Consider the following 25,443-nt stretch of genomic DNA (forward strand, 5'->3'; position numbering starts at 1 on the left):
GAATGAGTGAAAAGGAGAAGGATCTATGGGGATAAACACGTTTATTTCCAAATCAACTATTGAGATCATTTGCAAAGGAGGCAGGTGAGAGTTTGGTGGAGGGCGCTGATGACCAGTCACATGCCGTCCTTTGCCCAGACTTGTCATGCTGGTGAAACTGAGGCAATACCCTACCAGGCAATGGGTCAGACCTAAGGTACAGAAGCAAAGGGACACAGAAGAAACAAGACAGTCTGCCTTCAAGTTGCTTGGTCTGGTCAGACACAGAGAGGGCAGGTGATTAGTTTTGAGTAGGTGGGCCCTCTCTGAGCACTCACAGTACTTCTGGTGTAGCGTCTGGTATAACATCCTGCACAGTTGTGGTGACCATTTATTGAGCTGTACTTTTTGCATAGCAGTCAGACCCAGCTGTGAGCTCTGAGCAAATCTCTCTTCACAGAGCCTCAGTATCTTTACCTGTCCAATGGAAATACCATTGTAACAGCTCATCCTCCTGTGACCACTAAGGATGCAAGAGACGACAGGAGTCAGGCTCTTACCTGGTGGCTGGCTTCAGTACGCAGCTCCAAGGGCAGGAGTGGCACTGTCTGATCACTGCTCAACTCTCAGCATGTGCATTGGGCACACGCCCTGAAGAGATCTATGAAGTGACAAGAGTGGTGGGCTTCTGTAGGGGAACACAAGGGTGGTGATGGCGGAAGCGTGTGGTGGAAGGGGGCGTGGAAAGGCCTTTTGTTCCAGCCTGAGTTTATCCCAGGGGCAATGGAGAGCCAGTGAGGGTTTCTGAGGAGGGCCGGGACTAGGTCCTGTCATTTGAGGGACAAGCCTAACTTAGGCTGACCTCACAGTGAGCTCCTTTTCCACTGACTGACTCCTATCTGTACTGCGTTAGTGTGGAAACCAGCAGACTCAACCAGCAATTGGCCTTTAGACTCAGATGGAGGAACTCAGCCTCCCTGGGGCTCTGGGGTGGTTTGGCCCTGCACATGGTAGGTGTTTACACCACAAACATTTGTTCCTTTGCCGGAGGAGCCCTGAGCTATAGAAATCCTCCCACACTGGGTGTGAGCAAAATACTCTGGCTTGGCTTAACTTCCAAGGTCTCAAGGGACCTTCCTGGCAAATGACCACTTCCTTTTCTTAAATGCTCACAATATGCTAATAAGCACTAACCATGCACCATTTTTTTTTTTTTTTTTTTTTTTATGGTGCTGGGGATTTAACCCAGGGCCTTGTGCATGTGAGGCAAGCACTCTACCAACTGAGTTATATCCCCAGCCCTCTCCCCATTTTAAGGTGAGGAAACAGGTTCACAAGGTGATGAGACTATGGCAAGGGAGCAGAACTGGGCAGCAGTGGGACCAGGTCTGCCTGCCTTTGGAGCCTGTGTACCCAGACCCGGCTGACTCCAGCTACCTGTGCTTGTTGATGGGTTTTGTTTTCAGTGCTAGGGATGGAACTCAGGGCCTCACCTTGTGCATGCAAGGAAAGTGCCTACCACTGAATGACACCCCCCAACCCACTAAGAAGGCTTTTCCTGGATTCTGGATTACTGGGACAGAACTCACGACCTGTGCATCCTAGGACAGGCTCCCTCACAGTCCAGCTGTGACCCCAGAAGATTCTCTCAATCTGAGAGTTGATCTTCATTATTAAGTGAGCTATGAGCCTCTGCTCAGGGGTTACTGTGGGAATTGAATGAGGACTTGACTGTAGCAGGCTAGCAAGGGCCTGGCATCCACTTGCTCAACAATGAAGTATATGCTATCTCAGATGAGGTGGTCAGGGAAAGTCTGAGGTCACATTTGAGCAGAGATATGAATGACAAGGAGCTGCCCACATAACAATCCAGAGACAGAGTGTTGTTCCCAAATGCAATAAGTTTGGTGTCATTTTGGGAAGAAGGATAGAGGCAATCACAATTTATTAGAGAGTGGAAGTTTCTAGATAGAAACTCACAGGGATTCACAGGCTATGTTAAGAACTGTCATCGTGGGCTGGGGTTGTAGCTCAGTGCTGGAGCACTTGCCTAGCATGCGTGAAGCACTGAGTTCAATTCTCAGCACCACATACAAATAAATAAGGTTCATCAACAACTAATAAAATTCTTTTTAAAAAAATTCTTTAAGAAAAAAAGAACTGGGCTGGGCAAGATAGCTCAGTCGGTAGAGTGCTTGCCTTACAAGCATGAGGCCCTGGGTTCGATCCCCAGCACTGCCAAAAAAAAAAAAAAAAAAAAGAACTGTCAATGATAGCAATTACAGTATTATTACAGTATTATTTTTCTTCACTCATGAGCTGGTGACACACATGACACCCTATAGTTAGGAAATCAGACTTCATCCCAGCCAATATGGTTGTCTGATGCCATCTGGCAAGTGGTATAATGGCCCAAGGTCATCTAAGTACTGACTGGCTGCAGCAGAAGGCCGTCCAAGTCTGATCTACCCACTGCCTTGGCCCCTGACTTCAACCAAGTTGCAGTGGGGGTGGGTGCCCAGGACATGAAAGTCATGGAGATAGCAGGCAGGTCTGCAAAAGCAGCCTGCACTGCTCTGAAGGTGGGTGAGGCACAGGGAATTGCCCCTACCGCTTGCCTTCTGCAGGAATTCAGAGTTCGGGACAAGGTTTTCCTGGTTTTTGTTGGTTTGTTTGTTTTTATGGTGCTGGGATGCTCTACACTGGAGCTACATCTCCAGCCCAAGGCTTCTCTCTTAAAGAAGCCCAGAGTTCTCAGCCTCCAGCACCTTCCTTCTGCCAGCGGGAGCCCAGGACTGGACATGGTGGCCACAGGTAAGTGCAGGGTGCTGGTGTGGCAGGGCTGGGCAGGTGCTCATGTGGCTTTCTAGACAGGCCTTCAGATAACCCTGGTTCCAGCCCCCACCTAATTAGTAGAGCAAGTAAGCAGGGCACCGTGGTGCATGTCTGTCATCCCAGCAACTGAAGAGTTGAGGCACGAGAATCACAGGGCCATGCTGGGCAACTCAGCAAGATACTCTCTTCAAATAAAAAGTAAAAAGGGGTAGAGATGTAGCTCAGTGGTAAAATCCAAGTAACAGTATCCCCTACCTCTGGGCGGCCACCTTGAGGTATCATTGTGATGAGGCATCTAAAGTGCATAGTGCTGCTAGGTCCATAGTGTAGCTGTAAACAAACTGTGGCCATTATAGATTTGGAAACTGAGGAATAGGAAAACCAACCTGGAAGCTTGTGGCCTGTGTTCTAGTTAATACCAGGCAGTTCCCTGCTTAATTTCTGGGTTCCAGTTGACAGATCCACACAAGGAAGATGGCCCTGAAGAACCCTAAGGGCCCAGGTAGGTGTGGTGTCACATGACTATAATCACAGGGACAAGAGGCTGAGGCAGGAGGACAGCAAGTATGATGCCAGCATGAGCAATTTAGGGGTTGGAGCTCAGTGGTAGAGGATCCCTGGGTTCAAATCCCACTACCAAAGGGGGAGAAATATGCCCCAAACACACAAAATACTCTAAGGGCTCCGCTATCTTGGGAGATTTTCTGGTCCCAAATCCCTAGACAGAGCATACACTCTTCTAAGGTACTTTCTGTCCTGCCTGCCCCCATTCCCGACTCTGACTGGAGGGAAGAGCCTTTTTGGCAATCCATAATGAACTGCAGCCTCCTGTGCCCCAACAACAGAGTAAAACTAAAGCAGCTCCTGCTCCTCGGGCCTATCCCTGCAGGCCTTCTGCACTTCACCTCAGGGAACCCCCGAACCCGAGAGGAAGAAACTGTCATTCTCCCTTCACTGAGGATGAAATGGCTCAGGAGAAGGCAAGAGCCCTCCACTAGAAAGTGGAGGAACTGGGGACTGGAATCTTGGCATACCCGACTTCAGACCAGCTGAAGTTCAGGTTGGGAGGGAATTTCCACCTTGGGTGCTGGAAAGGCCCAGGGCTGCCAGAGCCGTGGGCAGCACTGGACCAAGGAGGACAAGCAGATACTTGGCTTGATGGGACCCTTTATTCAGAAAGCAGACTAGCCTCCACTCCACCTCCCTCTTCTTAGACATTTGGAACTGAGTGTAGCCCTTACTTGTGTGAGGACACCTAGCCTGGCCCTCAGAAAACCCTGCCTGGCAGGGAGGAGTCCCAAACCAGCTGTGGCCCTGAGACATTCCACCTGATCCTAGATGGCTCTCTTTGGGTAGCTTGGAGGCCCACTGCCCTTCCTGCTCCCTCCTGGGCTAGCCCTCAAGGACACACAGCAGTGATTATGACAATTATAAATGACATCCAAAGGTCAGTGTTCAAAAAGGAGGAGAAAAGGTAGTGGCAAAGGTGTCTTCTGTCCCTGGAGGCAGTGGGTAGGGAGGTAGACCAGTGCCCTGGCGCAGCACTCAGACTAGGCCAGGCCCTGGACACGCAGGGGCGGTGCTGTGATGCCCAGTTCCTCTCGCAGGGCCCTCAGGGGCTGCTCCCAGCGCCGCTCGTAGTACAGGTTGAGGACACATGGGGCCCTGCGCCCATTCTCAACTGCCCATGGGATCAGCTCCGAGACCAGCACTTGCAGGCTCCTGAGGGGTAGCAGGGAGAAGAGAAGACATCAGGTCCTCAAGGGCAAGGCCTGCTCTGTGCTCAGAACCTGCTGTGGGGTGTGTCCAATTAGTCCTCACTCAGAAAGAAGCAGGAGGAAAGCTCAGTGAGGTGAAATCTTGTGCTCCAAGCTTTACGCAGCTTGAACACACCAAAGCTCAGATGTAGAGAGAGGGCAAATTCCAGAACCTGGACTACCCTGCCTTCCCATCGACTCCTGTCATTCTGCCCTGGTCCTAAGGCCTGGCCTAAGCACTCCTGGAACATAGGCTTTTTTTTATTACTACCCCAGGCCAGTTTTCCCTTTCTGACTCCTTTTTCATACCTTTGCTTCCTGGAGAGCCATGGGGGCTGCTAGGAATCTGCATACCTTTCTCATTTCCTGAAGCACAGCCCTCTGAGGTCTCCCCAACCCTCCAATGCCCCTGCCACTTGAAAACTTACTGAGCACTGAGACGAACTGGTCCAAAGAGTGCACCCAGGATGCACATGGGGAGGCGAGTCTGCACAGCCTCAAACCACTTCACCACGATCTCTCCTAGGAGAAAGGATGAGGTGAAAGGTCAGCAGATGATAGGAGGCGGTGGCCAATGGCGCTGCTGGTAGGGCTCAGAGAAACATCTGCTTTTCTCCAGTCTCTACTGGGGCTCAGTGGTGCCCAGTCCTGGCCTGTGCTGGGCCTTCGGGCACTGGGCTTGGGGTAGAGGAGAGAGTATTACAGCAAGTGGGAAAAAGGGGCTGGAATGGAAGCTGGGTCAGAAGTCAGAGGACCTCAAAAGCCTGACTGAGGAGTCTAGGATGGCCCCAACAGGACTCAGGAAGTTGCTGGGGGTTTCAGAGCAGGAAGGCAGCTAAAGGCCTGAATGAGGAGGGAACCCTGGTTTATGGATGCTGTGAGAGGGACATTGGTATAGGAGCCACAAAGGGGAAATGGGAATAGAGAGGTGTGGCCCAGATGCTACCAGAATGTCTGCGCAAAGTAAAAAATCTAGCTCAGTGGAACCGAGCAGCTGAAGAGATGGCGTGGAACAGGTGATCCTGCCCTGAAGACTCAGGGAGACAGCTGGCTGGAGGATACTGCCATCCCCTACTCACAGGTAGCTGGCTTGGTGGCACTCACCCAGGATGTTGGTGGGCATGCCCAGCAGAGTGTGAAGCATGTCATGTACCTCCCGGTAACGCTGGATCACATATGCCAGCTCCTCGTCATCCACAAAGCGGGTGGGCGCTCGCGTGTCTGGGGAGACTCTCTGACAAGCATGATCCTCCCTAGACCCTTTCCCAACAGCTCCCAGGGCCTAATTTGCTATTCTCTCCTTAACTTACTTTCTTTTTTTTTTTTTTTTTTTAACTTTATTTTATTTATTTATATTTTATGTGATGATGGGGATCCAACCCAGTGCTTCACATGTGCTAGGCAAGTGCTCTACCACTGAGCCAGAACCCCACCCCCCCTTAACTTTCAACCACTTCTACCAAACTCATACCCCACCAGAAAACCCTGGTGACTTTATTTCTGTCTATACTTGCCAACAGGGAAAGACTCAGGCAGGAAATATGGTGGGATTAGCACCCTCCTGGGCTTACTCCAACTCACACATAATGTTTGTAGCCTGCTGAATTCTATGGCAACAAAACCCCTAGTGGGGAGGGTAGGTAATAGGAAGTTGTTTACTAGGTGTAAGTATCCATTTTGCAAACCTAAATTCTGGAGATTAGTTGTACAACAAAGTGAATATACATAAATACTACTGAACTATACCCTTAAAATATGATTAAGAGGGCTGAGCATGGTTGCACATGCCTGCAATCCCAATGACTTGAGAGGCTGAGGCAGGATCTCAGCAATTTAGTGAGGCCCCAAGCAACTTAGCAAGAGCCTGTCTCAAAATAAAAAATAAAAAATAAATAAAAAAATAAAAAAAAAAGAACTGGGGATGTGGCTCAGTGGTTAAACACCCCTGGGCTCAATCCCTGGCACAAAATAAATAAGATGATAAATTTTATGTCATGTGCTTTCTTCTTCTTGGGTTACTGGGGAGTCAATCCAGGGGCAAAAAGAGGGCTGGGACTGCAGCTCAGTGGTAGAGCATTTGCCTAGCATATGTGAGCCTCTGGGTTTGATCATCACCACCACCACAAACAAAGAAAAAAGAAGTCCTAAGACCCCCCCAGTCGTTGGCACAAGCCGTTCCCAGCCTGGGGTGCTCTCTCCCACCCCCATCTTTATCTTGACGATTCCTATATATCCTTCATGACTTGATTTAAGCCTCTTCCACCTCCCAGGGAGGCTGTCCCTAACCTTCAGAGTAAGTCCATGTTATGGTTTCCTGCAACATCCCACCACCTCTTTGTGGCACTCAAAATGATTTTACCTTGATATTTAGTGCATGTGACTATTAAAGTCTCCTCATCCTGCACTATCCTGTGTGGCAGCCACCCACCACTGTAGTCACTGAGCTTCCAAATGTGGCAAGTTCTGAGATGTGTTGTGCGTGTAAAATACACTGGATTTCAAAGACAATATGAAAGAAAGAACATGAAATTATGACAACTTAAAAATGTTGATAAAATGTTGATGCTGGGGAGAATGATATTGGCCAAATTATATTGTTATATTGTGTGCATGTACGAATATACAACGACAAATCCCATCAGTATGTATAATAAATGTACCAATAAAAAAAGAAAGACCCACCTTAAACCACAAAAAAATAGTAAAAAGAAAAATGTGGATTACTTGTTAGAATGCTACCATTCTAAATATATTCTGCTAAAACAGTACTACTAAAACAATTTTTTTTTTTTTTTTTTTTTTTGCTTTTATTAGAGTGGCTAGTAGAAAGCTTTAAATTTTAAATAACCTATGTGGCTTGAGTCCTATGCTGTGGACAGTGCTGCTGCCTGAGGGCAGGACTGGCTGTTTCGCTTATTGCTATATCTCTGGTGCTGGCCAGGAGCTTGATGAATAAGCATCTCTTGAATGCATGAGTAAAGGGCCACCTCTGGGCACTTCTCTGACCCCAGGTCAGAACGTTGATTACTTCCTTCCGCCCCTGCCTCATCAGCGCCCACACAGCATTAACAGCTTGGTCTTTCTTCCCCCAAGGCATGGCCTCAGCCTGTCCAGAAGCCAAGGGATCTGAGGTCTTCATTGCTTTGAGGCTGCTGGCTCAGTGCTATGGCCGATCTGAGTCTGTGGCCTTGCTGTGCCCAGGACTTCATTTTTTCTGCAGTTCTACTTGCTGTGTGAAGCTGAACTGATCATAGTAACAGCAGCTACTTTTATGGAACACCTATGTGACAGCTCTGGGCAATCTCCTTTATGTCATATTTCACTCTCACAGGAATCTAGTAGTACACACTGTTATTAGCCTCAGATATAGGTAAGAAAAACAAGGCTCAGATTAAGTAACCTGCCCAAGAGCACACAGCTAATAAAGTGGCTGAGTCAGGATATGAAACAAAGTCTGCTGGATTCCAAAGCCAGTAGCCTTGACATCTGTTATCAATAAGGTGTGTAAGTGCTCTAAAGATAAAAAGGTTAGGTCCCCTTAAATCAGATAAGGATTTGTCCAGGGCAATAAAACTAGGAAGAGAGGCAAGATTTGAACTTGGGTTTCTCTTAACTGTAGAGCCCCATGTCTGCCCTCTTGATACCACACAATGACCATGCCTCTTAGCAGTGTCAGCCTCAGGGCTGGTGGCCTCCCTTGATCCTTTATCTGAATCTCTGTGAGCTCCTTCCCATCCTGCTGATTTCCTTGCTCTAGAAATGTCACAATCTCCAGACTGTTACCATAACTAGGGCAGTTGCTGGGCAAGGTGCCCAGGGTGACCCTGATAGATACCTTTCTGCCACTGCAACCCTCTACAGCAACAAGACTAAAAGTTCTGGAGAACTTCAGAAACTGTTTCTACCTGGGTGGCACATGGTTGTCTGGGCAGGTTTCCCACTGATGAAATAACTTACACCCTGGTGAACTCTATTTTAAGGTATAAAATAGGGCGGGGGATTGCTCTGCCAAGACAAGTGTCTGGAGAGTGTAAGGGACAGGGAACTATCTCAGGAACAATATGCCTTTCAAGAGCAGTGACTTTCAACTGCTCACCAGGGGATATCTACAATGTCTGGAGACATTTGTGGCTGTCACCATGGGAAGGGGAGGGTTCTACTGGCATTGAGTTGGTAGAAGCCAGGGATGCTGCTAAATGTTCTACACGACACAGGACAGCCTCCTATGAGAATTATCCAGCCCAAAGCATCAATAGTGCAGGTCGACAAACCCTGCTCTAGAGCAACCTTTGGTCACCCCTTGCCCTCCTCCAGTATGGTGGGCTCTTGAGCTGGGCTGGAGAGGCACTTAACAGAGGGCTTTGATGGGATGTGTATGTGTTGGAGGGAGGACAGGTGAGGGAGGAGTAAGGACAGGTCAGGTCAGGTCATGTTACTATCCTGCTGGCAACCTTTTAGTGGTTTCCTTTGGCTCTTACAAAATATAGATCCCTTCCCAAAACCTACAGGGCCTGTTGGGGCCAACCCCTGGCCTACTTCTTGCCTTTCCCCCAGACACTCCTCTGGTTGAGCTTCTTTTCATTTTTGGTGCTGGAAATAGAATCCAGGGCCTTGTGCTTGCATGTACCCTATCACTGAGCTACACTCACGTTCCCAGTTCATTTGCCTATCCTGTAGAAAATGGTGTGAGACTAAAAAGTATTCCCCCCACACAGGGATTGAACCCCAAGGCTCTTAACCACTGAGCCACATCTCCAGTGCTTTTTATTTTATTGTGAGACAGTTGCTTAGAGCCTCACTAAGTTGCTAAGGCTGGCTTTGAACCTGCAATTATCTTGCCTCAGCATCCTGAGCTGCTGGGATTACAGGCATGTGCCATCCCGCCTGGCCTAAAAAAATGCTTGTGCCCATGATGGTGGCTCAGGGCTCCCCCGCCTTAGCATGTCACTCCTACACCATTCCTCTGCACATCTTGATGACTGCCAGATGCACAGAAACTGGAAACTCACATTCACATCCAAGAAACGGAGATACTCGCGGCCAAATGAGCCTTTAGGCAGGCTCTGAAGCTTGCCCAGATCCAGGGTGGACAGTGAGATCCGGGGACGCTCCCTGAAAGGCAGAAAGCAGGACTTGGATATTAGGAAGGTGCCAGCAAAGGCAGGTGAAAAGTCCAGCAAAAGTAAACTTGGGTTGTGGGTGAGGGCACAGGGCAGCATTTAGCCACAGCACTAATGGTGAATCTACTTATCTACTTGCCAGGCTAGTGTGGGGACGAGGAGACTACCACAAACCAAAGACATGGGAAGACAGAAAACCAGAATTCTCTTAATTCTCAAATGTGATCAAGGTACCGCAGGAGAATGGTACAGCTAGCATGTGTTTCGGGAGCTTAATGAAGGCACAGAGTCCTCTGGCTGAGCTGGGATGATCTGCCACCTTGTACAACTCAAAGGTCATCACAGTGCATACACACACACACACACACATCAGTGGTGCCCCTGGCATTGGGCAGTGCCTAGCCTGTGCAACATCCATGATCAGGATATCAAGAAGAGGTCCCTGAAAGAACAGGGCTGACACAATATGACTCTAGAAAGGTCAGGATTCCTAGAGAATGATCGCTTCTTGGCCTTTTGACTAAGATCATGTGAGGATACCTAGAGAATGACTTCAAGTCCCCAGGTAGAGCTGGGACCTACTGTAGGATCTGGGCACCCTCTGGATCCCTCTTCATCTGGTCCCTGAGGACCTTCAGGGTATGGCATCCTGTGGTCTCCCCTAGAACTGCAATCATGTCTGAAATGACAGAAAAGGGCACAAATAGGGAAGGTGATCTTAGGTAAGTTACCCAACTCAGTCTTAGCCTTGGTTTTCTATATCATAAAATAGGGATAACATCTACCTCTTATTATAATAATCCATGTTAAATGCTTAGTATGTTACTAAGCACACAGAACGGGCTCAATATATCTATGGTTTATTATTATTATTTTTGTTTTTGTGATGCTGGGAGGTTATTATTCTTAATGTTATTAATCTTGTGGCATGGCTTTGGTTAGCACAGTGCTCTAAAGACTTCATAAACCATTTCACATTCTATTATCACAAAAGAATATCATGTCTCCATTGACTGATACAGGCTCTGTTATCAGAAAGTGCTAAGTCTGAGACAAGGTACAGTCTATCTAGTTGAACTTACCAAAATTGCTTCACACTTCTAAGCCTCAGAGTCCTAATTTGTAAAGTGCAGGTAATACTTTTCATAGAGGGTTAATGTGAGAAATCCAGAAAATCATGCTTATATAAAATATTTAGTATAGTGCTTACGGAGCAGTTATCATTATTGTTCTCAGTAGAGTGATAGCACTTTCCAGAGCTTAAAAATCTTGGGAGGGACACTATAAGATCTATAGGATCCAGGTGTGGTGGTCCACACCTGTAACACCAGTGACTCAGGAGGCTGAGCAAAAGGATTACAAGTTCAAGGCCTGACCTGTCTCTAAAAAATAAAAAAGGGCCAAGGACATAGCTCAGTGATAGAGTGCCCCTGGATTCAATCCCTAGTACCACTTAAACAGCATCTGGCTGGACAGTGCCATACCTATCACAGGGGCCAGGAAACTACAATTTTTCCTTCAGAAATGAACCCTGGGCAGCCTCCAGATTCCTCCCAGGCTCAAAGACCCTCATCTGCAGACCTCTGTGGCTGGCTGCCAAGTAAGGCCCTGTTGATCTTCAGCCATGCCTGCACCCCTCACCAGAGGTGAACTTCCTTACTCCCTGGTGGACAGAGCCCCTCCCCTGGACCTGGTCCATCCTGTAGAATAACCCTTGGATTGTGATCACAGACATTTTGTTTACCTTTTCCCCATTACAACCCTGGACGCTGCAAGGAGGGGCTATGCCCGCCAGGGTTCCTGTGGTGGGGAGGGGGCACCAGTGGGTAGTCAGCCTGTGTAGGGCCATCTGGGGCTTTTACACAGGCTGGTCAAAGAGCCTGGGTGGCCCCTCTGGGTCAGCTTGTGGAAATTTCCCAGAGCCCTGCAAATGTCAGAAGCAGTACCGATGTATAAGTTACTGAGTAGTCACTGTAGTAGGCATTTGAGCAGTTAGGAAGCAGAGGGGGTGAGATGGTATATCTTCAGAGAGAGGTCACTTCTGGAGTTGATGCCTCTGTGGCCTAGGGGAGCTTCCCAGGTCAGGGCTCCCAGGTTAGACCCAGCTGATGGAGGATGAAGTGTGTGGTAGGTGGGTGTGGCCACCCTGGCAGAGAAGACAAATATGACAAGAGTGTGATAAATGCCATTGTAGAGAAGGTCAGGGGTCACAGCTTGGCACAATGGAGCAGAGAGGAGGCTCTTCTCAGGGACATTTGTCAGGCAGGTGTGAGAAGAGGGGAGCTCCCAGGTCACACCATGAGAGATGTTTACCCATGCTCTCCAGTGTTCTCTGTGGTTCTCCACTGCCTTTTCAGACCAGTCCTCCCCTGTGCCTGTATCTCTGTCCCTTGTCCTAGGTTGCCCAGTTCCTGGTCCCAGATCTTGAGGAGGCCTGAGTTCCTCAGACCTCCTGATTATATGCCTTTTACCTAAGGCCTGTCTCCAGGGGAACTGGACATATAGGAAATAAAAAACCAGCAGAAAAGTACTACTTGAATCCTCAACCAAGACTGTTTTCTCTAAGTGCTGGGAAGGATACATTTGGAAAACCAGAATTCTCTTAGTTGCCTAAAAGGAGACATCTTGAGGTGGGGTGTAGTTTAGTGATACAGCACAAGTGGGAGGCCCTGGATTTGGTCCCCAGTAATGGGGGAGGGGGAGAGCATTCTAGTGGTAGAGTGCCCCTGCCAAAAAAAGTTCTAGCTATATGTCCAGCAAATATTGAGATTTACTGAGCACTTACTATGTTCCAGGCACTATTCTAAATGCAGAGTCCATGCATCAGGGCATTCATGATGCTTGACTTCATAAAGTATACTTTCTAGCAGGAATGTTATTTTTTATTATTTATTTGGTGAGGGATTGGTACCAGGGTGCTTAACCACTGAGTCACATCCCAGCCCACTTTTATTTAGTTATTTATTTTATTTTTATTTTTGAGACACAACCTCGCTAAGTTGCTGAGGCTGGCTCTGAACTTGAGATCCTCCTGTCTCAGCTTCCTGAGCAGCTGGGATTAGAGGCGTGCGCCATGCGCCTGGCTCTAGCGGGAATGTTATAATGCGATGGGTGCTTACAAATCCTTTAGTCCAGAGGTTCTCGATATAGCTAGATGACAGAATTTCCCGGGGAATTTTAAAAGACAAATATTCAGACTCCGTGCCCCTGTCTTTATCCCTTCCCGCCCCCTGCACTGCAGATTCGGATTCAGTGAGTTTAGGCAGGGACCAGGCGTCTGGTTTTTATAAATGTTCCTGGTGATTACGAGGTGCAGCAAGGTTTGGATACCCCGACTTGGTCTATTCTGCAGGCATTCAGGAAAAGGAAGCTTTGACTGAGGTTGTGACCTGCCCAGGCTTCGAGGGCAAGGGCACCCCAACCTCTCGATGCTGAGACGGAGCGCCGAGCACGCGCGGCCTTACCGTGCCGGTACGGGTTGTAGAGCGCCATTCCCGCAGAGCCCGCGGCGAGCAGCGCCTTCTGCAGCGGGGAGGTGGGGATGTGGTCGGGGTAGAGCAGGCCGGCGCCATGGCTCCTGGCCCGGAAGGGCACATCTGCTGGGAAGGAGAAAGGCAGAGGTCAGACGAGCCAGGCGCCCGCACGCTCCTCCCGCCTCTGCCTAGGACTCGGCGTCACTTGCCTGCAGCCGGCCGGGGACTGCTCGGGATCCGGCGAAGAGGGAACAGAGCCCGGCGCAGCAGCGTCGCCATGGCAGCCGGCGTCCACTGAAGGACAGGTGGGGCAAGGCCGACGCTTCGGATTTCTCTGGGAACGGAGCGCCAGAGAGGCCAAAAACTAGGCTGCCTGTGGCCTCATGAGGGGAGACATTGTGGCCCCGACAGGAAAGGGCCCTAGCTAAGCATGAAAGGGAAATCCACGCACCCTGTCTACAAGCTACTTTCACCGATATAAGTTGCTCCCCATTTCCCGCAACCCCAGAAAAGTCCTCCAAAGAAACTTAACCACTTTAGCTTAGCGGTTCACTATCGGGCCTATTTCCTCCTCTCCCTCAGGTTTTCCCCGAGGACAATAAGATAAGAACCTCTTCCGGCCGGAAACATGGCGACGCCTATTGTAAGGACCACATTTGGGGTAGGACCATACGACACTTCCGTTCGGAGCCGAGTTTTTCGGAGAGGCTGGGGTGCTGGGGGTGCGGGGGGCGTGGGTTGCGGTCATGGGTTCAGTTGGTGTGCCGCGGTTGAGTGGGCTCTTCGCCACCTATAAGCCCCCGGGGCTAAAGTGGCTGCATCTACGGGATACTATAGAGCTGCAGCTTCTGAAGGGTGAGTGCTTTGAACCAGACCCACGGTCCTGCTGAGATTCTCCTGGGGGTCCATCTCTGCTCCTTATCCTGCAAAATAAAGTCATGTGATCTGTTCGCCTGGGCAGAGCGCTTTGCTATTCATCTGTTCTTATTCTCTACTGTTTTCAGATGGGGAAAAGTAGTATTGTCCGTTGTCACACGGTTCATACGTAGAGCCAGGACTTGAATCCAGGTCTTATTAACTGCTGCTATTCGGTTCTCTCCATGTGCTTCTCTTCTGCCTTCTACATCATTTTACTTCCCTGCCCCCTTCTCCTCCAGCTGCTCTGACAGAACTGGCAAGATATTCTTTATATGTCTTTGTTCAGGTCTCAATGCTGGGAAGCCTTCTGTCCCTGAGCACCGTGTTCGCTTCTTGTTGGGCCCCATTGAAGGCAATGAAGAGGAGCTGGCCCTCACAGCCACCAGTGTGCCCACCCTCACCAACCACAGACTTGGTAAGGTAGATTCAAGTGGGATCCTGGTTAATACCAGGAAAAATCCCTGACCACAGTCAGTATTCAGTGTTCAGATTCCTGTTCCAGGTCCTTGAAGTATTAGACCAGGGATCGGCAGACTTTCCTGGAAAGGGCCAGATTCTAAATATTGTAGGCCTTTCAGGCCATGTAGTTTCTGTGTATCTGCTCAGCTCTACCATTACAGCACAAAACAGTTATAGATACTGTGGGAAAGAATGATTATGATTGTAGAGCAAAAGAGCTACAGTCAGCTGTGTGTGCACCTGTAGTCCCCGCTACTCAGGAGGCTGGGTCAGAGGGTCATTTGAGTCCTGGAGTTCCAGGCCAACCTGGGCAATGTAGCAAGATGCCTCTCTTAAAAACAACAAAAGGACCCCCACAGGCTTGAGGATTTGGTCTGTAAAATCTACTTTTTTAAAAAATTTTTATTTGTAAAATGTATTTTATAAACTCCTTTTTGCTATTCTAAGACCCGAGACCTTTGGGTAGAATTTTTTTTTTTTAATTTTTTTTAGTTGTAGATAGGCACAATACCTTTATTTTATTTATTTATTTTTATGTGGTGCTGAGGATTGAACCCAGTGCCTCACACATGCTAGGCAAGCGCTCTACCACTGAGCCATCAGCCCAGCCCCAGCTAGAATTCCTAAGGATGGGTTTGGGGCTTTTAGAAAAGAGTGATTTTTTTTTTTTTTTTTTTAATAACTACTGGGGCTTTAACCCAGAGGTTCATATATGCTAGTCCAAGGACTCTACCACTGAGCTGCATCCCCAGCTCCCCCTGCTGTTTTGTTTTATTTTATTTTATTTTTTTTTGGTACCAGGGATTGAACTCAGGGGCTCTCAACTACTGAGCCACATCCCCAGCCGTATTTTGTATTTTATTTAGAGACAGGGTCTCACTTTTGTTGAGGCTGGCTTTGAACTCACAATCCTCCTGCCTCAGCCTCCCGAGCTGCTGGGATTACAGGCATGTACCACTGCACCCAGCCCAGCCCTATTTTTAAATTTTTAATTTATTAAAAATTTGAAGCAGGGCTGGGGTTGTGGTTCAGTGGCAGAGTGCTTGTCTATCATGTGCGAGGCACTGGGTTCGATTCTCAGCACCACATACAAATAAATAAAGGTCCACTGCCAACTAAGAGAAAATATTTTTAAAAAAATTTTTTTTGAAGCATGGTCTCCCAGATTTGCCCAGACCATCCTCAAGCTTGCCATCCTCCTGCCTCAGCCTCCTGAGTAGCCACCATTGTACCTGGCAAGAGTGACTTTTAATCGGTTAAGCTGCTCAACAGTAGAACTGTTTCTGTCAATGAATTCCTTGGTACTAGAAAAAATTACAGCATGTGTCAGGGAAGATAGAATAGCACTGAGGGGTTCAACCAAAACCTCCCAGACCCCCTTTAACTGCTGATATTTGGTGACTACAGTATAATAACAGTGATAATTGTGATGAATGAAGTATCTGCTCTTATTGAATCTTTGTCACCATCCTATAAGATAGGTCTTATTCCCATTTCCCGAATTTAGAAACTGAGCCAGAGTGTTGACATTTTGTAGTCTTGATCCAGTAGGCTCATGACCACCCTGTGGCTCCTTCCTGTATTCATTCTTTCAGTTGTTATTTTTGAGTAGCTAACATGTTCTGGGCCCAGAAGGTAGAATTGTGAGCAGACCCAGGTCCTGCGTTACGCAGCTTACAGTCTTCACCTTCTTAGTGGAGTAGTAGCCAGAATTTTCATCAGCAGGAACTGGGCAGGAAACCCCACAACCTTGGCCCGTTTTTTTTTGTTTTTTGTTTGTATTGAGGATTGAACCCAGGGTTAATTTGCCAGTGAGCTACATCCCCCACTCTTTTTATTTTTTAATTTTGAGACAGAGTCTCACTGAGTTGCTTAGGGCCTCACTAAGTTACTGAAACTGGGTTTGAACTTGCTGGGATTACAGCAGGTACCATAGCCCCTGGCTATGCTCAGTCCTCTTGAAACTCTCACTGGAAGAATGGTGATAGGGAGAGTAAGAAACCTCTTGGGTTGTCCTTTCTCTGAGCCCTGGAGAACTGAGAAAATAGTTCTAGGTCCTGGATTCCATGGACAAAAGCCTGAGAGTGTAGCCAGATCCTGATTTGGGCTCCATGAGGTACCATTCTAGGAATGAGGTCACCATGCAGTGCAGAGCAATCCTGGAGACTGGATTAATTGAGGAAATGGACCTTGCTGTTTTTTTCCAGTGTGTGGACCAGCATTCACCAGCCTGAAGATTGGTGTGGGACATCGGCTGGATGCCCAGGCTTCTGGGGTACTTGGTAGGTTGTGGGCAGCTTGGGGGTGCAGTGGTATGGTCTTGGGGAAGGACCAGGGAACTACCATGAGTGCAGCCCACTCCTTACCTGACAGCTTTTTCACACCACTGCCTCTTCCTCTGATCCCTGATTCCTGCCCTGAGTCTCTGATCAGCTGGGGAATTGATTGGTAGGAAGGAGGGGATCACAAGAGGGTGATCACAACTGGTCACCTTTATCAAGCGGTTCTACCATGTAACATGGCTCAAGACCCTTCATGCACATTTATTTACCACAATGACCTTGCTTATTAGGTAGATTCCTTATGATTTTATGATTAAACAAAGTAAGACTTCAAGAGCTTAGGTGACTTGGCCTGGGTTCTGTGGCTAGCGAATGCCTCTGGTCCTGAGAGGGAACACCGTCATCTCCTCATGGGGCAGCCAGGCACGTGACTCTGGCCAGGGTCTGAATATTGCCAAAGCTGGGCACACAAAGCCCTAAGTCATGAAGTGTTTGTGTCTCCAGGTCAGATGACAGTAACAGTCCCCATCCTCGATGATCGTGGTCCCCTTGTCTGCTTCCTGGAGTGTGGGCAGGCAGTCATGATCTCATGGTACCTCCCTGCTCACCCTCCCCAAGAGTGATTGTGGGTTGTTCTCTCCTTCAGCCAGAGAAACAAGCAGACTTGAGAGAGACACAGGAAGTAGCCACAAAAACCCCCATTTGCTGGGCTCTTACTTTGTGCCGACTGCTTTCCATGCTCTGCCTCCTTCCATCCTAATGACACTCACAGACACTGACAGGATGCTTCTCCCTGTCTTACTGATACAGAGCTCAAGGCCCAAAGAGATTAAAGACTATACTCAGAGACACCCCGGATTTGATTTCAGGTTTGTGAGACTACGGTACCCACTAGTCTCTTACTTCTAAGTGGATTAGAATCCCCTGGGAAACTTGCTAAGGACCCCAGACCCCTTCCCCGCTGTGAGTCAGATTCAGTGCATATGGACAAGGCCTAGATATTGGTTGTTTTTTTTTTTTTTTTTTTTTTTTTTTTTGCGGTGCTGGGGATTGAACTCGACCTTGTGCTTGCGAGGCGAGCACTCTACCAACTGAGCTATCTCCCCAGCCCAGATATTGGTATCTTGACATACATCCAGAGTGCACCTTCTCCCTGCAGAGGAAGTTCTCCTCGCCACTTTGCTGGCTTTGGTAGCTTTGGAGTATTCTGATGGCAGCAATGGGGGTGGGAGTTTTTAGGGGAATAGGAGCGAGGTGCTAGGCACCAAATGAGACTGACTGCCTTTTAGTGCTTGGCGTGGGACATGGACGAAGACTCCTCACGGACATGTACAATGCTCACCTCACCAAGGTAAGGGAACCGGGTACAGCCTGCTTTTACCTTGGACCTGGGGGTCACTAGTAGTATTCTGATGCTGGGGATACCACAGGGAATACCCAGGCCATCAGCAGAACTCAGGGAGACTGATACTGTGACAGTAACCTTTGGCGTTACCATGTGCCGACCACTCTGCCCAACACCATACCCACATTTCCCACTACCTGTAAGATGGAGTCCGTGGTTAATCCAGTTTTACGGATGGAAGAACTGATCCTCACAGAGGGGAAACACAGCCAGGATCCCACTTCTTAAAAAAAATTTCCTGTGGTGCTAGGGATTGAACACAGGGCCTTGCGTGTGTTAGGCAAGTGCCCTATCACTGAACTACCTCCCTAGGCCCACAAAGTCTCCAAGGCTCTAAGAACTAAAATCTTGACCTTTGTGTGTCCCACACCAGCGCCTGGTCATGACGCCATTTCATTCTTTCCTCAAGACTGAGAACTGGCTGTCCCGGTCAAGTCCTGGTAGGGCCGTGGACTCTGGTCCCACGATGTACATGCAGACTTATACATTTGGGGACCACATCGTTAGTGTTGAAGAGCATGGATTCTGGAGCCCGATGGCTCCGATTCAACACCCAGCTTCAGGGCTGGGGATGTGGCTCAGTGGTAGAGGGCTCGTCTAGCATACGAGCCCAGGCTTTGATTCCCAGCACTGCAGAAGTAAGACTTCTGTCTCTGCCAGCCATGGGTCCTTAGGGGGGTCACTGAACATCCGTGCACCTCAGGTTCCTCGTCTTAATGGAAATGAGGACAGTATTTCCTCTCCAGGCTTAAACTAATGACCACGTGTAAATGCTGAGCCCACCCCTGGCACATGGTGTGTGCTCAGTAAATTCACCGTTGTCGCCATCCCTGCCCTCACCACTGCCCGCACTCTTGTGGTGGTGTGGATTGAGCCCGCGCACTCCACCACTGAGCTACTGTGGAAGAGGCCATTAACTGCGCAGAGTTGGGAGGAAGGGGCACTCCTGCCATTAGGGTGGCAGGAGGACTTCAGGTGGCCATGGAAACCTCGTCACTGTGGAGGGTGAAGAGAAGCTAACAGCCTGCTAGGAGTGACTCATTGTCGAGTGACTGGGTGGAGAAATGGGGAAGTGTGGGTGGTTGCAGGGTAGCCATCAGCACCCTTTGCTGGTGGGCTGGTGCATCATCATCGGAGATTGGCCCTGTCACAGTCCCCAGGTCACAAAGGAGAACTTGGGTGCAAAGAGAGCAAAGCCCATAGCAGAGCTAGCACCCTTCCCCAGGGGTGGGGTCTGTAACCAGGAGCCACTGAAGGGGACCCAAGGACCCCCCTCCCTAGCCTCAGCCTTGTACTTGCTCTGCACCAGAACTTGGCGTGGGAACACTGACTGGATCTTCTTCCTGCCTCACAGGATTACACGGTGCGTGGCCTTCTAGGCAAAGCCACAGACGACTTCTGTGAGGATGGACGGCTGGTGGAGAAGACAACATATGGTAAGAACCTGGGGTGGGTGGGAATGTGGCTGCCACTTCCCTCCATGTTGGCTTCTCAGTGGGCCTGTGTTCTGAGACATTCCATGGGATCTATTGCATGTTCATTTGACACATGTTTTTGAGTACCTGGCACTGAGGGGAGGGACATGGTGAATCAGATGGGGGTCCCCAGTCTTGATGAATTCAACCTAGCACACACACCCCATCTCTTCTGTAGTGGTTAGAAAACACGAGGCAAAGCAACACTATATTTGTACACATAGGTGTGTGTCAACATCCAAAAAACACCTAGAAACAATTACCAAGTTGATAGTTCTGCAAGGGAGGAAGCCAGAATTTGGGGGAATAGGGAGAGAGATTTGTTGCTGCTCACCTACATTTTAAAAAGAAGATTCATGTGTTAATTATATAACTAAGGTAAAAATCAAAAAACATTAAATGCCAAGAAAGAGAGCCAGGTGCAGAATGGCAGGAGCCAGCAGGAAGAAGCCACATGATCCAGGAGAGGCTTCCTGGAAGGGGGGCTATCAGAGAGGGGGAGGAGACAGTGGTAGGTACATTCCAGGTAAGACGGCATACAGTGTGAGTACAGCCAGACAGGAAGGTCAAGAAGGCAGGGCCTTTCCAGGCTGGCAAACCTTCTGTCCCCACACCTGGTTCCAGAGCTCTGGCGTTGCTGCCAGAAGTTGGCACTTGCCCCAGTTGAGCCCTAGGCTTGAGGCCAACTGGCAGTTTGTGAAACAGTATCCAGGCTACTATAGTCACTTGGTGGGACCTGGTGTCAGAGCCATTCCCAGTTTTTGGGTTTTTTTTGTTTGTTTTTTGGTTTTTTTTTTTTTGGCGGTGGTGCTATTGGGGATTAAATCCAGGGGCAGTCTACTTAGACCAACTACATTTCCAGCCTGTTTTTATTTCCCCCATATTTAAAAAAAAATTTATTATTTTTAGATATATATGACAGTAAAGTGTATTTTGACATGTTATATGTACATGGAGTATAACTTATTATTCTAAATAGGATCCCATTCTTGTGGTTGTACATTACGTGGAGTTTCACGGGTTGTGTGTTTATATATGAACATAGAAAAGTGATGTTTGATTCAGTAGGAAAGTGATGTTCGAGTCATTCTACTATCTTTCCTATTCCCATCCCCTCTTCCCTTTATTCCCTTTTGTCTAATCCAGTGAACTTCTTCCTTCCCTCCTCCAACCCTTTTTATTTTCGTTTTGAGACAGGGTCTTGCTCATTTGCTGAGGATGGCCTGGAACCTAGAATCTTCCTGTCTCAGCCTCCCAAGTAGCTGGGATTATAGGCATGTATACCACACCAGGCTCCACTTTCACTCCTTATTGCCTGTTTCCACTTTTGGGCAGATGGCACCCTCCCTCCAAGGGTGCCTGGTGTGGAAAACCCCAGGCCAGGGCTTAAGAAATGTGACTTAGGCTATTGACTGAGTCACATTAGGTCTTTGTCCCCGCATTTTCAGAAGAAAATGTTCTTAAGCTGAGTCCAGATGGCTTTAGGAGATCTGTGAGCCCCTGGAAAATATCCTCAAAATATTAAGTTCCTGTGTATCTTACAGAGAAGAGGGTACAGAGCTTTCATAAAGACTTTTCTCAAAGGACTCAGAACACTCCCACTCCATGGAACCCCACTCTGACTGATTTCAAGGATGGGCTGGTTTGGAGGAAAGGAGCTTGCCAGTTTGCCATAACCTGTCCTCAATGGGTACCTGTGCACTGACACCTCCAACTGCCTTTTCCAGATCATGTGACCAGAGAGAAGCTGGACCAGATCCTGGCTGTTATCCAAGGCTCCCATCAGAAGGCTCTGGTGATGTAAGTGGGGTTCTAGAGGAGGTGCTGGAACAGCAGGAGGTGCCTGCAGAGCTCTTTGGGCTCTGCTTGCCGGGAACAGATTCCAAGGGTCCTGTTTTTAGAACTCAGAACTAGATAGAACTACCAGTTCCTCTCGGGGCATGCAGAAGTGTTTCTGCCAGGTCTTGTTCTGGCCACTGGGGAAATGAAGGAGAACAAGAAATCCCAGTGCCCTCCCTGGGAACACATGATCTAATGGAGAGGAAACCAAGGATCCGCATCCTGGAGGCACAGAACTGGAGACAGGATTGGTGGTGGGGTCATCTAGTAACTATGAACTTGGGCCCTGGTGGCAGCCCACTTAGGACTCCTGAGTCCCAGGCATCAGTGGTGTGGCCTCGGGTGAGACCCTACCCTGCTGGAGTCTGACTTTACGTGTCTGCAGATGGAATAGAAAGAGCTCCTGCCTTTCAGACATGTGCTGAGTAGTGGAGAGGATCAGACAGGTGCCTGAGGTACAGGGACACAACAGAACAGCCACCTGAGGTGGGGAGGGAGCTGTGATCAGAGAAGATGACCTGGGGAACATCGATTCAAGGATGAGTAGGAGCTAGATGTGGTGGCTTGTGCCTGATCATCCCAGCTACTCTGGAGGCTGAGGCAGGAACACCTGAGTTCAGAAGTTTAAGACTACACTGGGCAACATAGGAAGACCTCATCTAAAAAAAAACAAACACAAAAAATAAAATACTGGGTGTTTGGTGCACACCTGTAATCCCAGCACTCAGAAGGCTGAGACAGGAAGATCAAAAGTTCTAAACCAACCTCAGCAATTTAGTAAGACTGTCTCAAAATAAAAAGGACTAGGGATGTAGCTCAGTGGTGGAGCTCTTGCCCAGCATGTGCCAGGTCCTGAGTTTACTTCCCATTACCACAAAAAATAAAATAGAAGCAGGATGGACAGGATGATGTGGGCACAGGAGAAAAGTCTGGGAAAATATCCTGGATTACTGGGTGTTGGGACAAAGAGGATCCCATGTTGGGCATGGTGTTAGGGTGACTTGGGCTGAGAGTGAGGTGCCTGCAGTAAGCTCACGCTGAGATGCTGGAGCACAGGGCCCTTCACCCTCTTGGCCTGGGTGACTGGTGAGGCCAGGAAACATGGACAGAGGCTACCTTTGGTGATTGGAGGAGACCAAGTAAAGGAGGCTGCTCCAAAGGTGGCTGGAGGAGCAGGGGATGGGTGGGGAGCATAGAGCAAGTGATAGCACCTTCTGTAGCATGGCAGGGGCTGGTGCACCCCCACTCACAGTACCTGCTTGCCCCCCAGGTACTCTAACCTGGACCTGCAGTCACAGGAGGCCTACGAGATGGCCACAAGAGGTGCGATCCGGCCCATGCACAAGTCCCCAATGTTGATCACCGGCATTCGGTGCCTCCACTTTGCACCTCCAGAATTCCTCTTAGGTAAGTTGCTCCAGGAAGTTGGAGCCCCGAGCTTGGAGTCACTGTGGAATGCTCTGGCAGAAACCTGCATTTGACCAGCCTAGGCCAGCACACACTAACCCTGATCTCCTGGGTAAGGCTTCAGGGTCCAGTTTCCTTCCCGTCCTGACTCAGACTTGCCCCCAAAACAAATGCTGTCCTGTGTCCTGCCAAGTCAACCTTCAAAGTCAGACCTGAGCAAGCAGAGGTTGCGTCTGCGGCTCATTTCCATAACAATTCCCATTGCTATGGCCCCTCACACATCACTCTTACCTCCCTGTCCTGTGCAGCTCAGGCCCCCAGGGTCTTTGCTCCTTCTCTGACTGTTGGTCATATTAACAAGGGCTTTTCTTTTTTGGTATTTGGGCTTGACCCCAGGGTCACTTTACCACTGAGCCATAACCCCAATCCTTTATATTTTTTTTTATTTTGAGACAAGGTCTTGCTGAGTTGCTGAGGCTGGCCTCAAACTTGCAGTCCTCCTCCTCAACCTCCCCAGTTGTTGGAATCATAGACATGCGCCACTGTGCCAGGCTAACAAGGGATTTTCAGAACTTTTTTTTTGGGGGGGTGGGTACCAGGGATTGAACCCAGAGGTACTCAACCACTGAGCCACATTCCCAGCACTATTTTGTATTTTATTTAGAGATAGGGTCTCACTGAGTTGCTTAGGACCTCACCAAGTTGCTGAGGCTGACTCTGAATCCTCCTGCCTCAGCCTTCAGAGCCACTGGGATTGCAGGCATGCACCAGCACACCTGGCTTAACAAGGGCTTTTCTTAAGCACTGATCAAGACGCAGAATGCTAAGCACCATGTATAAATGACCTCTTTAATCTTTATAATACCCAATTACAAATGAAGAAATGAGGTCTTGGAGCAATACTTCTCAAATTCTCACCTGCCCCTAGGTTACCTGGGGAATTTCTTAAAAGGCAGGTCCTGACCCAGCAGTGCAGGTGTGGCCTCGGATCCTACATGACTGACAAGCTCTTAGGGGTCCCCACAGGACTGCACAGCACAGCCTAGAAAACTGAGGTGTCTTGCGAAGGCTATTAGACAGTTGAGACATCCAAGGGGTATGGGTCCAGGTCAGCCAGAACCAGAGGTCATGTCTGACCACCATATCCATCTGTGTCCCCGGCAGAGGTGCAGTGTATGCACGAGACACAGCAGCAGCTGCGAAAGCTGGTGCACGAGATCGGCCTGGAGCTGAAGACCACGGCTGTCTGCTCACAAGTGCGGCGCACACGTGATGGCTTCTTCACACTGGACGATGCCCTCTTGAGGACTCACTGGGACCTACACAGCATCCTGGACGCCATCCAGGCTACAGCCCCCCGGGTGGCAGCGGAGCTGGACAAGAACCTTAGGCCAGGGTTGAGCACCCCGAAGCTCCCCAGTCCTGACCGGTCCTGGGACTCTGAGGCTCTGAGTTCCTCCTTGGGGCTGGGGAGCTGTGCAGGTCATTGAAAGGCCAGGCCGTTGGCGGGACAGTGGGCGCCATAGCATAAAGGCTCAGTATTCATTAGCCAGAACCAGTGACTGAAGGAATTGAGTAAGTGAAGCTTTTCTACATGGACACAAAACTGGGTCTGTAACAGCAAAGATCAGCGGACTTAACCCAATTGAAAGGAAAAAATTCTGTATGAAGGAAGAAATGATAAACAAATGACAGACTGATAAAAATATTTGCAGTATCTGTAACCAGGAACAGCATCCAGCATCCATAGTCTGTATTTTTATTTATATATATATATATATATATATATATATTTTTTTTTTTTTTTTTTTTTTTTTTTTTTTTTTTTTGGTGGTGCTGGGGGTGAGCCCAGGGCCTTGAGCATGCTAGGCAAGTGCTTTACCACTGAGCTACATTTCCAGCCCAGTCTATTCTATATAAAGAATGCTCAATAATAAGAAAAAAATGATAAGAAAATTGATATGGAAAAAAGACCCCTCCACACACACACGCAAAAAAAATCACCATGGTGAATATTTCATGTCATTAAGTATTCTTTTACAATTTTTTTTTTTTTTTTTTTTAAGTTGAGCGATGATTTGGACTGTGTATGTATCAAAAGGAACCCAGGGGGCTGGGGTTGTGGCTCAGTGGTAGAGCACTTGCCTACCATGTGTGAGGCACTGACTTTGATCCCTAGCACTGAAAAACAAAAACCCCAAATCTAGGAGGCTAGTAAACCAGAAATGGCCTTCAACCTCCCTATTAATGAAAGGTGAAAATGAGATGACTCTATGGCCTTTCAGAGTGGGAGAATTAATTAAAAGATAAGCTGTGTTGGTGATGGGTCAAGAAAATGGGCCATCTGTGAAACTGGGCCCTCTTAGGAGTAATTGTTGTGAGTTTCAGAATTCAATACTTCTGCCCTGTGCTGCAACCACCATCAGGATTCGGTCCTCCTGCCTGGTTAGAGACAGCTACATGCAGACAGCCATTGTGGAGAGTTCCAGGCCAG

General features: G+C 48.6%; 2 protein-coding genes and 1 non-coding gene across 4 annotated transcripts; 2 read left to right on the forward strand and 1 right to left on the reverse strand.

Moving 5' to 3' along the window:
- The first annotated feature begins 2,147 nt into the window (after positions 1-2,147).
- On the forward strand, positions 2,148-2,220 carry Trnav-uac (transfer RNA valine (anticodon UAC)). The gene has a single exon. It is a non-coding gene; the product is annotated as a tRNA-Val (tRNA).
- A 2,029-nt stretch (positions 2,221-4,249) lies between these two features.
- Positions 4,250-13,742, reverse strand: Coq4 (coenzyme Q4). 2 transcript variants are annotated; one of them, XM_047524806.1, is made up of 7 exons: positions 13,374-13,742; positions 13,156-13,290; positions 10,274-10,370; positions 9,581-9,683; positions 5,676-5,805; positions 5,000-5,093; positions 4,250-4,536 (listed from the first exon to the last, which is right to left on the reverse strand). In XM_047524806.1, exons 1-7 carry the CDS (start codon positions 13,441-13,443, stop codon positions 4,365-4,367), a joined length of 801 nt encoding a protein of 266 aa, XP_047380762.1. In that variant the 5' UTR covers positions 13,444-13,742; the 3' UTR covers positions 4,250-4,364. The 2 variants fall into 2 exon arrangements, with proteins under 2 accessions (XP_047380762.1, XP_047380763.1); XM_047524807.1 differs by having other exon boundaries at positions 13,156-13,287; positions 13,374-13,739.
- Positions 13,743-13,860: 118 nt separating this feature from the next.
- On the forward strand, positions 13,861-24,698 carry Trub2 (TruB pseudouridine synthase family member 2). Its single transcript, XM_047524805.1, has 8 exons — positions 13,861-14,019; positions 14,369-14,497; positions 16,749-16,823; positions 18,113-18,174; positions 19,583-19,664; positions 21,431-21,503; positions 22,813-22,949; positions 24,114-24,698. Exons 1-8 carry the CDS (start codon positions 13,911-13,913, stop codon positions 24,437-24,439), a joined length of 993 nt encoding a protein of 330 aa, XP_047380761.1. The 5' UTR covers positions 13,861-13,910; the 3' UTR covers positions 24,440-24,698.
- Positions 24,699-25,443: the final 745 nt, after the last annotated feature.

This window comes from Sciurus carolinensis, chromosome 14 (assembly GCF_902686445.1).
Source record: "Sciurus carolinensis chromosome 14, mSciCar1.2, whole genome shotgun sequence".
Classification (NCBI taxonomy): Eukaryota; Metazoa; Chordata; class Mammalia; order Rodentia; family Sciuridae; genus Sciurus; species Sciurus carolinensis.